At 51.2% G+C, this 12780-nt stretch overlaps 2 protein-coding genes across 8 annotated transcripts in view; both read left to right on the forward strand.

The window, feature by feature from the left end:
- Positions 1 to 8686, forward strand: part of SYNGAP1 (synaptic Ras GTPase activating protein 1) — a 31885-nt gene extending 23199 nt beyond the window's left edge. For 2 of the 6 annotated variants that reach the window (XM_090282214.1, XM_090282215.1), the window contains 4 exons: positions 2 to 175; positions 1821 to 2032; positions 3072 to 3162; positions 6818 to 8686. In XM_090282214.1, the coding sequence (XP_090138340.1) occupies positions 2 to 175; positions 1821 to 2032; positions 3072 to 3162; positions 6818 to 6964 (624 nt within the window). In that variant the 3' untranslated portion in view covers positions 6965 to 8686. Of the gene's footprint in view, position 1; positions 176 to 1820; positions 2033 to 3071; positions 3163 to 3980; positions 4061 to 4172; positions 4387 to 6043; positions 6160 to 6817 lie in introns of those variants that run through there. The other 4 variants (XR_016512000.1, XR_016512001.1, XR_016512002.1 and 1 more) reach the window with 4 other exon arrangements.
- Positions 8687 to 9605: 919 nt separating this feature from the next.
- Positions 9606 to 12426, forward strand: ZBTB9 (zinc finger and BTB domain containing 9). Of its 2 annotated transcripts, none has more exons than XM_090280402.1 (2): positions 9606 to 9810; positions 9969 to 12426. In XM_090280402.1, the coding sequence occupies exon 2, from the start codon at positions 10046 to 10048 to the stop codon at positions 11429 to 11431; it is 1386 nt and encodes a 461-aa protein (XP_090136528.1). In that variant the 5' UTR covers positions 9606 to 9810; positions 9969 to 10045; the 3' UTR covers positions 11432 to 12426. The 2 variants fall into 2 exon arrangements, with proteins under 2 accessions (XP_090136528.1, XP_090136529.1); XM_090280403.1 differs by having other exon boundaries at positions 9606 to 9737.
- Positions 12427 to 12780: the final 354 nt, after the last annotated feature.

Below are 12780 nucleotides of genomic sequence, written 5' to 3' on the forward strand. Positions count from 1 at the left end.
GCATTCTCAGACGCCATCCACACTGAACCCCACAATGCCAGCCTCCGAGCGGACAGTGGCCTGGGTCTCCAATATGCCTCACCTGTCGGCTGACATCGAGAGTGCCCACATCGAGCGGGAAGAGTACAAGCTCAAGGAGTACTCTAAGTCAATGGATGAGAGCCGGCTGGACAGGGTACGCCAGCCCAACCAGCCCCAAGCCCCTGTCCTTCCTTTTACCCACAGGAAAGGCCTCTTGTCATGGCCAAAGGAAACATCCAGGATCAGGTAGTAATGGTGGGACGAAAAAGACAAAGACTTGCTCCCCTCTCTTGAGAAGCCTTCAGTCTATTAGGGGAGACCAGATGCAATCAGTCTGTTGACAATTCATTTCCAACTCCTATTTTATGGGTTATACACATCATAGACTATCTGGAAAGAAACATGTTCTATATTAGGCTTACTTCCATGTTCTTCCCCAGGGAAAACGTAAGCTCTGGCTCCTATGACTGCTCAGGAAAAACAAAGTTACTTTCCTTTTCAGTGAGCTGATAAATTGGGTGGGAGCAGAGGGGTTGCAATTACACTGTAAGCAATGTCTGGTTTACCCAGTCTCTGCTCCAGGGGCATATGTAATGGGGTTGGTGTTGCAAAGTGGTGTGTGTCGGTCGAACCCTGTGTGGAAAGACTATTCAGCCTCTTAGCTGGTGCTGGCCCAGGGCAAAAGACTGCAAGAACTCTGGGACACATACAGATAACAGAAAATTCCCTGGTAAAGCCATTGTTCCAAGAACCCTGTAGGAGAGTGTGGCTGCAGAATTAGGTTAATGTTAAGATCGTTCAGCTCCAACTTTGGGAGCAGAGAGAGGTTTCTTGCAAGGGGTGGAAATGTTGGGACTGAGTTTGATGGACTTGGTTCAGCAAGCTCCATCAGAGAACTAAGCCCTACTGGTAGTGAATTAACATTTCTCCTTGGCCTCTGGGACAGGGTTAGTATGTGTGTGCTCTTCAAAGAACAAGAATAGAGTCTCAGATCTGCTTTTTGTGTGTATGTGTGGTTTAGATGAGGAATCTTTGTTGAGGAAGGCTCTAAACTAGTACTATCTAGTAGAACTTTCTGCAATGAGGGAGATGTTTTATGATCTCCACTGTCCAATATGGTAGCCATTGGCCACATGTGGCTGGTGCAGTTGGGGAACTGAATTTTTAGTTTAATTTTTAAATAGTTACACGTGGCTAGTAGCTACTGTATTGGATAGCACAGCTCCAGACTTTAGAGCCAATACGACAGAAAAATGACTCTTCTATACCCTTCTAGCCTCAGAATTCCAGGCTCATTATCGATAGAGAGCTATTGTAGATTTTCAGCCTGGGCTCTCCTGAAATCCAGACCCTCTGTCCCCAGGGTAGAGCCTTTTCTCTCCGCAGCCAATGACTCTCCTTCCTGGTCTCCATTTGCTCTGTGGTCTGGGTTGAGGCTGAAGAATTACCTTAGCTTTTAATTTCTGGGTACAGTCATTCAAGTTGTGTCCATGAGTCTGCCTAGGTTCCTGTATGGGTCCTCATTTGACCAGGTGCACATGTGAGGACATGTATGTATCTCTCAGGGTATGGGAGTCTACATGACCATGCTCCATTTTGAGGGATCCTCAGCTCCATGGAAGGGCCTTTGAAAAAGTGGGTGTGTGTATATGATTAATAGGCAGGGAAAGGGCTAAAGGAGGCAGCTGGGATGTCCCTCATCTGGCAGCAGCTGTGCTTGGCAGGCAGGGTTGGAGGCTGGGTGTTGGAGTCAGGGCAGGGCACCCCTCACAGTGCGGGGTCGTGTGCCCGGCGGGCAGGTGAAGGAGTACGAGGAGGAGATCCACTCACTGAAGGAGCGGCTGCACATGTCCAACCGGAAGCTGGAAGAGTATGAGCGGAGGCTGCTGTCCCAGGAAGAACAGACCAGCAAAATCCTGATGCAGTACCAGGCCCGACTGGAGCAAAGTGAGAAGAGGCTAAGGCAGCAGCAGGTGGAGAAGGATTCGCAGATCAAGAGCATCATTGGCAGGTGAGGGGCGGCCTGGGGAGGGGCAGCAAGGGAGAGCCTGAGGTTGAAGAGAGCCCTCAGACCCCAACTCCAGACACTCACACGCCCCTACACTTGGTCACCCATCACCAGAAGGAAGGAAACCTCTTGCTTAGTGTAGTAAGTGTCCCTTTAGTACACCCTGACTTCTCTACTGATAGAGTAACTTTTGAAGCCCTTGGAAAATGTGCCTGTTACTGTCCAACCATCAATCACTATGTGTTTGGACCTAGCCTAGGTTGGGGCTCCCCACTGGCTACTTTCAACACAGCCCGTGATATTCACCTTAAACCTGGGTAGGGATCCCTGGCCAAGGTACCCTCTGACCATCCATCTTAGGCCATCCCTTCCTCTCCAGCCTTGGAAGGGTATTCCATTAGAAAAGGAATGCCCCTTCTTATATAAGGCCTGTGCACGTTCTCAACTGCTTCACGGAGCTCCTCAGTTATCTTGAGACCGGGATGGGACCCTGGGCCTCACTCCAACCAGAGCCAGCTCCATTTTGATCCATTCTAAATGTATTTTTGAGTAAGATTAATTAGAAGAACAAAGCTTCATTTGAAACTTTTTTTTAAAACCACCGCTCTAATTGCTGTCCTTTATGAGAAATCACTTTGAGGATCTTTATCAAAGGCAGACAAATGCTGGGATAATAATGATTGTAGGAGACCCCTCTGAGGGGCATCACCAGGGCTGCACAGGAGATGGCTTGGGCTCAGTGAGGTGGCATGGGGGACGTGGAAGCCACGTCTGCAGCCACAAAGGGTCAGTCGGAGAGCACTGTGCTGAATGGGAGGGTGGAGGGACAGGGGTATCTGGATGGTAGAAGTCTGAGGCTCAGAAAGCTGTTCTTAGCAGAGAGATGTGAGGGTCCCTCAGAGGAAGGTGAATAACAGGGACAACGGAGGGATTCTGAGGGCAGGGGAGGAGAATGCTTGAGAGCTGCATGCATTCCGGGGGTCAGGAGTTCTATGGGCAGGTTAGTGCCCGCCACTAACCCCACTGAAGCCCGTCCCTTCAGGCTGATGCTGGTGGAGGAGGAGCTGCGCCGGGACCACCCCACCATGGCTGAGCCACTACCCGAACCCAAGAAGAGGCTGCTCGACGCTCAGGTGGAAATTACAATGTCATTTATCTTCTCCGTGTCCCATCCCCATCCATCCCACGGTCCTTCGTGCCCTCACTGCACCAGCATCCCAGCCCCATTGCTGTCTGTCTCTCCCATTGTCCTCCATTTGTCCACTGGCTGCTCTCAGCAGCCTCGCCTCTCAGTGACCCCATCTTCATCCCATCGTCTGTGCCTTTGTGACTCTTGGCAGTGTCAGCCCCACCCCCCGTGCCTTCCCACCCTGTCTTTCTCACTTCTGTCTGCGTCTCAGGGCCTACCAGAACCTGACTCTCTCCGCCCCCAGACTACACCCAGTTCCTGGAATCCTTGCCTGTTTTGTGCCTGCTCCTGTTCAGTCAGGGAGTTCGGCTTCCTCTGAGTTCTCCTGGGGCCAGGAGGGCTAGAAGCTGCATTTCACTAGAATAGAGCACAAAGCGGTATGAGTTCTAGTTTCCGTAGGCTCTGGATGGTTCTCTTGGCTCCCCAATTTTACCAGCTCCTAGCCAGCCCCCACATAGTCTTCCTGACTCTTCAGATCTTGAACCTTCGCACCCTGTAAGCTCTTCCTTCCCTCAGCGTTTAAGTCCAGCCTCCTTTGGCCTGTCTCCCACTCTGGTCCTCACACCTGACTAACTCTACACTTCCCTGCTGCTCTCCCTCTTCTCACCAGCCAGCTTTTAGGACCTCCCTTCTGCACCCTTGCCCCTTGCTCTCCCCAAATTCTGCTCACTTTCCCACCCATGCTCCTCCTCCTGCTCTGAAGGTCAGGCTTTCCCTCCTCCAAGGCTCCTGACCCCATGACCCCACTCTCTCCCCCTGCAGCTCCTCATCAGGTAATTCTCCTGGTTCCGCTTTGACCACGGGCGGAGGACACAGGGGGAGGTGACTCCGGACCACTGCAGGTTGGTCATGAAGCCCACTCCCCTCCAACTCTCCACAGCCTCTCCCCCCTCACTACTGCCCTCTACACCTGAGAACCTCCAACACCCTGCCCTCCCTCTCCCTCCTGTACAGACCCGTCTCCGAAGGCACTGCCCAGAGAGAGTACTTCCTGCTGCCTACCAGCTGGTTCAGTGATACCTGACCAATGCCAGGCACCTACCCTGGACAGGCCCTGCGCATTCTCAGATCACATGCCCTTTCCTACAAAACCCACCCCAGCCTCCTCCTAACTCGGTCCTCTTCCTCTCCAGTGTATGTCTGTCACCCCCCATTTCACCAGAGCGTTCTTGGGGGTTGGGATGTTGGGGGTGGGGTTTGTTAAGGGTGGTGGTGAGGATGGGTTGGGGGACCCTGGCTAGTGGGGCTGTTCTGACTACAGCAGGTAGGTTGGGGTTTCCTCTTCCTTCCTTAACCTTTGTCCCCTACACGTTTCCTTCTTACCTCTCACCTGCTACTCTCTCTTCTCCTTACACCTGTGAGGTAGGAGGCAGCTAGGGCTCCTCTTCAGCCCCATTAGTAGGAATTGGGAGGGGCCAGTTAACTCATGGAGGCTTTGGGGAGCCTGGAAAGAATGCTCTTCAGATGGCAGGACAGTAGGCAGGGTGAGTGGAACAATGAGGAGCAAGAAGGGAGCCATGACAGATGTTAGAATATGGACTGGCCCATGTGGCGTGGCAGCTGGAAGTAGGGTGAGATGACTTTCTAGATAAGATCTTGGGCTCCGTAGGCATACTGATTTCCAGGCAGAGATGCCAGGAACAGCATGTTAAATAACCTCTCTTCTTCCTGTCAGAGCTCACATCCCAGGATTGCTAATGTCACTTACTCTCCCTCTCCCACCACCCAGTGGCCTTGCCAGACACAGTCCTACCTAAAAAGCTAATACATGGGAATTTGTTGGCCATTGACATCATTTCTGAGATGCTTTATTTTCTGTGGGATTGATCTGCAGCAGGCAGTGGCTCCTCACACTGTAATTTTAACTCTCTGCCTGCCCAGCCTCTCTGTCAAAGTAGTTAGTGATCTGTAAACAGATGCTGAAAGGCACCAGGGGACCTCACCATTTAAAAGACTACTGCAGTGAATTCTTTTGTAAAATGAATAATGGCACCCTAATTTATCTACTTTCTAAATTTGGGTCCATGGGGGTGTAGGGGCATGCCTGTGTGCTGTCGCCAGCAGACAAGCAGAGGGAAGGGAATCTAAGGTTTCCTTCATTCCCCTCCTCTCCAGCCATACTAAGGATCCCCTACCATCCTTCATTTCCTCTCTTGCTGACTTGTGGAAAGTATGTGTGAGATGCTCACCAAACTGTAAGAAGGTAGCTTTGCTTATGGCTGGGGTTTTAGTGACCTTCTGAGAGGGGAGCTCTGTGATTTGGAAGAAAGAGCTGATTTGGAACTTTTACTTGGAATGATTTTGTATACTTTCGAGATAAGGTCAAACATAACTAGGTTGCCAGGCCCAAATGCCCTGTCACCCAGGAAATAATTTGGAAACTTTTGCTAAATCACTTTCAGGTATTGGTCCCTCTACAACTCAGCCAGTACTTTAAAAATTAATTTTTTTGCCTCTATTTTAAGCCAAGTGAGCAACCAGACGTATAGTACAGATGGCTGGCTTTCTTTTCCTCTCCCGGTAGAGGAACAGAAGCCAGAGCTGAGGGCAGGAGCCAGGAGTTGGTCCGGGCGCAGTAGGAAGGGATAAAATAGGACCAGGGATGGGAGTAGGGTCTGGTACACCTCACCTTTTAAGTAGGAGCCCGGGGAGGGATTGAAAGGAACATGGGGGTAGAAAGGAATGAAGCGTTTCTATTTCCTGTGGGTGCAGAGATTGGGGCATACTGTGTCTCTGCAGAAGCTCCTAGCTGGTTTTGGTTAGCATGAGAGAGAGAGGCAGCCCTCCCACATCACTTCCCTGAATCCCCTTCCTTTCCCCCCCAGTACAGTTAAACCTCTAATTTGGAATGTTATATTTGAGAAGATGGCCACTCTGAATAAGTGTCAAAACTGAATGACAGTGTCTATTTAATGAAATGCATGTCTTCAAAATATATACAGTAAGTAAACTTCAATGAATAAGGCTTTTCCACTTGAGGCCCTTAGGGAGCATGCGTTAATGAATAGATAGAATTGAAAAATCTGTTTTTTGGTATAGCTTAAATGTACCTCCTACAGACACATTTTCATTATTAATTTGCTTAGCACACACTTTTCTTCATAGATAAAGGAAAGCTCAAGCCCAGTTTTTATTCAAATTATGAAAAAATTCCAAATCCATAGGGGTTTGGATTAATGAGGTTTTGCTGTACTGCCTTCCTGTGTTCCCTCAACACAAAGTTCCTACCTCAGATTCGAGGTGGGCTAGGAAAAGGCTCCAAGAGAAGGGTGGGCCAGGTATGGGTAGATACAAGGGTTAGGTTGGGGTGTGGGGGAGATAGGAACTTGCTTCTTTTGCACTGGTGTCCTCGTTGTGACTCCCTGGGTTGAAGGCCCCTGTTAGGAATCTAGGGTATGATTCTTTTCTCCCTGATCCCAGAAGATGTAACTTCTACTGAAGGTGAGAAACAAAATAGAAGGTGGGGGGTGGGGGTTGTCTTGAGGGAAGGGGATGGGACATGGCTTATGGAGTGGGCTATGGGGGTGGCTAGGGACTGACACCCAGGCCCCTGCGAAGCGTCTCAATAAGTCCGCGCTCTCCTCTTTGGTGTCTTGCAGGAGAGGCAGCTTCCCCCCTTGGGTCCAACAAACCCGCGTGTGACGCTGGCCCCACCTTGGAACGGCCTGGCCCCCCCAGCCCCGCCCCCCCCACCCCGGCTGCAGATCACCGAGAACGGCGAGTTCCGAAACACCGCAGACCACTAGCCCACCCAGCACCACAGACCTCCCTGCCCATGCACCCCACCCTGGAACAGCACCAACCACCAGGACTGGACGTCGCTGAAGGACAGTGGGATTGCCTCTTTAGGGGGCACCAGTCCCCCACCCCAACTGCACCGTTTCCAGGAGGGAAAGCAGGAACCCTTAGCTGCCCCTCTTTCCTTCCTGTTGGGGTGCTGCCCCCTGTGACCCTTGTCCCAGGACACCACCTACCCCACACTGACCCCTTTACTCCGGGGTGCTATCCCCATCCTCTGCCTCATCGTTCCCCTGAGCACTGGGGGACAGACTCTCACCCCCACCGTGGGGGTGTGGCACCTCCAAACTTTCAACTTCAGGGTGATTTTTTAGCAGTAACCAGAGCTGACAATCTAACTTCCCTCCACCACCCCATTTTGGCCTCCCCTGTCCCCCTTGTTATGGGGAGGGGACCCCAGGTGAGGGGGCCCTATTACCCCTTGATTTCTCAGGAGCGTCTGGGGGGGCTCAGCACGCACAAACTCCTTCTCCTACCACTCTTAAATTTATTCCCTCCCCACCCAGAACCCAGATGGGGTGGTGGGGCCACCGGGGCAGGGTGGGGGCGGCAAGGGGGGAATGGGAGTGTCTCCCTTTCCTCCCACACCTGATCTGCTCTTGGCTGGTCCCAGAGCGGGGTGAGGGGGCTGATGCCCCCCCCTCCCCCAGTGTGTTGGGTGGGATGGAATTGAGGTTAGGGTGAGGGTTAGGGTTTAGGAGGGTGTGTATGTTGGGGAGGACAGACTAGCTGATCTGCCCTACCATGACACACACAGTGCCCCCTGCCCTTCCCCTCTCTCTTCTTGGTCTCTACTCCCAGGGGGAGGGGGGAACTTACTCTAGGAAAAGCCATGTCTCTCTCCCCCAGGGTGGGGGACCTGTGTTGGGGGCCCCTTTTCATGACTCTGTCCCCTGGGGGAGGTAGGACAGGGCTGGGCTACCCTCTCTTCCCCCCCCCCCCCCAATCTCCCTCCACCTCCTTCCCTCCCGCCAGCTCCACAATTTTTCGGTGTTTCTCTGTACATAGCTCTCTGGCGGGATAGGGGAGGTAGGATGGATGGGGTTTAGGGTGGATAGGTCCTGGGAGGGGAGAATCCCCTCCTTGACACCCCCTCTTCCTTGACTGCTGTCCCCTACCCAGCCTTGCCCCCTCATCCCTTCTTGCGTTCCAGACTCTTCACAGACTCCACCCTTCTTTCTTTTGTATGGACAGTACCCCTTCAGTCCCCTCCTCCTAACCACATACACCCAGCCGGGGCCAAATTTATACTTATATAAAAGTTGTAAATATGTGAAATTTTATCCTTGTGCTCTTTCCTTGCTCTCCAACCTCAGACCCTACCCAGGACCCCCTTTCCTCCTCTTATTTGGCTGTTGTAATTATCGGGTTTGTACTGTACATATCTGGGGTGTGTGTGGGGGGGCTGGGGGCAACCCCTGTGTACAGAGCTTCCTGGCCCCCTCCCCCCATCCTACCCTCCCTACCCACCACCCTAAGGGTAGGGAGATGCTCTTCCTACCTGTTTTATTTTGTTTTCTCTGGTTCTCCTTCCCTACCCAAGCCCACTCCCAGCCTTCTTTACCCCCACCAGTACCCCCTTTTTTCCACTCCCAGCCCCATTTCCTTTTTTTCTGGAGTGTGTGGTGAAACAGATAAATCATGTTTAATAAACGGAGATTGTTCTTTTATCGCTATGCTGACTTTTGTAAGCTGGGACTTCAAGGAGGACCAGCAGGGTGAGAATACCTGCTTTTTGAGAGGAGGCCCTAGCAAAGAATACATTGTTTTAGGCAAGGTCGCTTTCCTAAGGGGCATGAAAGAACTCAGATGGATTACCTCACTAGTATTTAAAGTAATCCATGATGACTGGTTCAAGGTTACATTCTGACGAGAAAGTGAAGCCGCAATTAGATTAAGTGGTTTGCAGACATGGGCTTGACACAACGAGCTCCATTTTGGACCCGCTGTCTGTTTTTCAACATGGTTTTGCGCTGGCCAAACACCCAGTCTAGCTCTTCTCTCACCATTGCCCCATCACTCCAAGTAAAGAGGCCAAGGAAGAGTAGCATTATCTGATAAGAGATTCCAAGTATGTATCTGCATACATCCTTTAAAAAAAATAATTACCTAGAAATAAGGTTTAGTTGCTGGTAAAAACGCTCCCATGCGAAATGGAGGAAAGAACAAGGTTCCTTAGCAAATTGGATTCCAATCCCAGACCCACCAGCTGCTGGCCATAGGAAACAGGATGGCAGCATCGACATACATACGGGACGCAGGTAAGACACAAGGTGATGTGGACAATGCCTAGCCCACGCTGCAGGTGCCCACTTAATCTCGCCCTCTTCACACCTAACGGGACGCAAGCGCCATATTTATTGTAGGGTGGCTCACTAGTCGCCCCTCCCATTGCGTAGTGCTCTGCCGGGGGGCCACTACCCCGCCGCGAGGCCATTCGCGCCTCCCGGTGCTGCCTCTCACAGTGCGGCATTATCGCCCGTGCAACCTAGCAACACGAAGTTTGTAGGCCTCCAATTGGCTGTTCCTAACCCCGCCCGCCGCATCCGGCGTCGGCGCCCACGGAGAGGCGGCGGCTTCCGGTCCGGACTGCGCGACAGCTACAGAGGCATTCCGAGCTGCCCGGCCGGCGCTCGTGGCTTTCAAAGGGCCCCTGCTTCCCGGGAGCTGGGCCCTGCGGGGGAAACGGAGCGGCGGCAGGCTCAGTCCCGGGCCGGCGGGGTGAGTCAGGCTCGTGGCTAAAGGAAAAGGACCTCCTCATCTTCTTCCACAGGCCTTGGAAGTTAAAATCCCGGTTGGTTTTGGTTGTTTCTGTTTTGTTGGTGCGGGAGTGCGCAGAACTAATTTGACTGAAGTTTCCACGTGTCGGGGGGTTGGGGAGGCAGGAGGTGTTTGAGGCGACACGGTCCCCTTATTCAGAGCTCGTGTGACCCCTGTCTTTTTCATTCACAGCCTTCATCCGGCGTGGGGTCTACCCCTGCCCTTCATCTCCTGTATTCGATCCTCTGGGATCTCCTTCTGAGGGGGCCATGGATACCTCGACACCTTTGCCTCCTGTTCCCCCGTCCCCGAACTGCAACCCAGCCCCACGGACCATCCAGATTGAGTTCCGTCAGCATAGCTCATTGCTTCTGGAAGCCCTGAACCGTCACAGACTAGAGGGAAAGTTCTGTGATGTGTCCCTTTTGGTGCAGGGCCGGGAACTTAGGGCTCACAAAGCAGTGCTGGCTGCTGCCTCTCCTTACTTCCACGACAAGCTGCTTCTGGGGGATGCTCCACGTCTCACCCTGCCCAGCGTCATTGAAGCTGATGCCTTTGAGGGTCTGCTTCACCTCATTTATTCAGGGCGCCTGCGCCTGCCACTGGATGCTCTCCCTGCCCACCTTCTTGTGGCCAGTGGCCTCCAAATGTGGCAAGTAGTAGATCAGTGCTCAGAGATTCTTAGAGAATTAGAAACTGCAGGTGGTGGAATTTCAACCCGTGGAGCAGGTTATCACACTCTTCTTTCCACCACGTCTTCAGCAGGAGGTTGGTGCATTCGGTCTTCCCCTTTCCAGACCCCTGTGCAGTCTTCTACCCAGAACCCTGTTGGAGGGGAGGGGAGTGAACTGGGAGACGTGTTACGGATTCAAGTTGAGGAGGAGGAAGATGATGATGATGATGATGAAGACCAGGGGTCAGCAGCACTCTCTCAGACTCCTCAACCTGTGAGAGTATCAGGGGTTCCCCATCCTCATGGATCCCACCCACTGCCCATATCTGCTACTCCTCGTAGGCTTCCAGAGGATGAGAACGCACCACCTGAACCTCCGACTCCTTCTTCTGGACCACCCCCCAAAATCTTCTACATTAAGCAGGAACCCTTTGAGCCTAAGGAGGAGATATCAGGAGGTGGAACTCAGTCTGGAAAAGTAAAGGAGGAGACCACAGTGTTTCCTGTAAGGGACACTGAAGGGACTGAAGAGCTACGGTTCTTGCCACCCTCAGGAGCAGGGGCAACATCTGGAGGAGGTCCATCGTGGAAACCAGTGGATCTTCATGGGAATGAAATCCTGTCTGGGGGTGGGGGACCTGGGGGAACAGGGCAGGCTGTTCATGGGCCTGTGAAGCTAGGGGGGACACCTCCTGCAGATGGAAAATGCTTCGGTTGCTTGTGTGGGAAGCGGTTTGCCGTGAAACCAAAGCGTGACCGGCACATTATGCTGACCTTCAGCCTTCGGCCCTTTGGCTGTGGCATCTGCAACAAGCGCTTCAAGCTGAAGCACCACCTTACAGAGCATATGAAGACCCATGCGGGAGCCCTGCATGCCTGTCCCCACTGTGGTCGTCGGTTTCGAGTCCATGCTTGTTTTCTTCGCCATCGGGACCTGTGCAAGGGCCAGGGCTGGGCCACTGCTCACTGGACTTACAAATGATTACTGAGGAGGCCATACACTAACTTCCAGGACAAGAGAGCCACTACTGCTGATGGATACTTAATCTCTTGCTACCATGGCACCCCAATCATGGATCTTGTAATTATGCCAAGAGTATAGGTACATTATGGATCTCTTGTTTTTTGGGGGGGACCTCAACCTGGCAGATTTGGAAACTCAAAATTTTTCATGTTTTTATTAATCATCTTACAGGAAAGTAGTTTACAGACCATATGTAAATTGGTTGTTTGCCCATAATAGGCCTTTTCATACAGGAAACCAGATTTCAGATTAGAAGTTTATTTAAAGAGAAGAGTTAGAGGAAAAAGGCATAATGATAAAGGTTTCATTCAGTCTCCATGAAGAGTCAAAGGAGCTGGTCTCCATCTAGAGATACATTTGATTGAGAGTTCTAGTAATTCAGAGACTAAGCTCTAAACTTTTCTTATTCCCATTGCTGAAATGTGAGCAGAATTCTTTTTTATGTACTTTCCTTGTTAGGTCTTTCCAGAATCCCCTCAGATTATAACTTGCTTTCTCAACAGTGGGTATCAACACCTTTATTTTTATGTTGTAGGTGAGCACTAACAAATTGAGCATTCCATGTGTCATTCTTAGAACCCTCTAATAGAGGGTATTCCCTCAACAACCTGTGCCTCTTGTCTACTTTTGACCACTACTGATAACGCATATATTGATTACACTGATTGGAATGTGACCAGTGAATTCAGAAAATGGTTACTGACCTAAAATGCTCTCAAGATAGCACCACTGCTCTGAACAAGTGGCTTTTGTTCAGAGGGTTTCAAGGCTGAGACAGCACATAGTGAAGGCTAGAGAGTAACTGCATAGTGAGACCACACCCTCTTTTTTTTCCCCATCCACACGACTGCCCCTTGGTTGAGAGGTAGAAGGGCAGCTTTTGAAGTGGGGAGATTGTCACAGGTTAATTAATTTCTTCAAATAAACTTTGCCCTGAAATTGAGAGCTGACAATGGACTGAACTGAGTAATTTATGTGGGAGAGACAATGTGAAAGAGAGTTGCCAAGACTTGGATGGGTTTTGTAGATAGGTTATGTTGATGGGGAAAGCATGGGATAGTTTCCCACTGGTACAGAGAAAACAGTTCTGGACTAACGTAGGCTAGATTTTAGGCTCAGACCTGCCACTGAGTAACCTCTGGTAAGTTACCTTATCTTTCAGAGTCTGAACTTGTAACTTTTTGGTGAAGGGTATGAATGTCCAAACTGGTTCTCTGCCTTTTTTTTAAAGGGCTTGGCTCACATGATCTTTACCTATAATATTGTTCATCTTCATGTATTCTGTAGAATGTTTACTTTGTTCAACA

The sequence above is a fragment of the Furipterus horrens genome, unplaced genomic scaffold (genome assembly GCF_987537825.1).
Source record: "Furipterus horrens unplaced genomic scaffold, mFurHor1.1.pri manual_scaffold_6, whole genome shotgun sequence".
NCBI classification, from domain to species: domain Eukaryota; kingdom Metazoa; phylum Chordata; class Mammalia; order Chiroptera; family Furipteridae; genus Furipterus; species Furipterus horrens.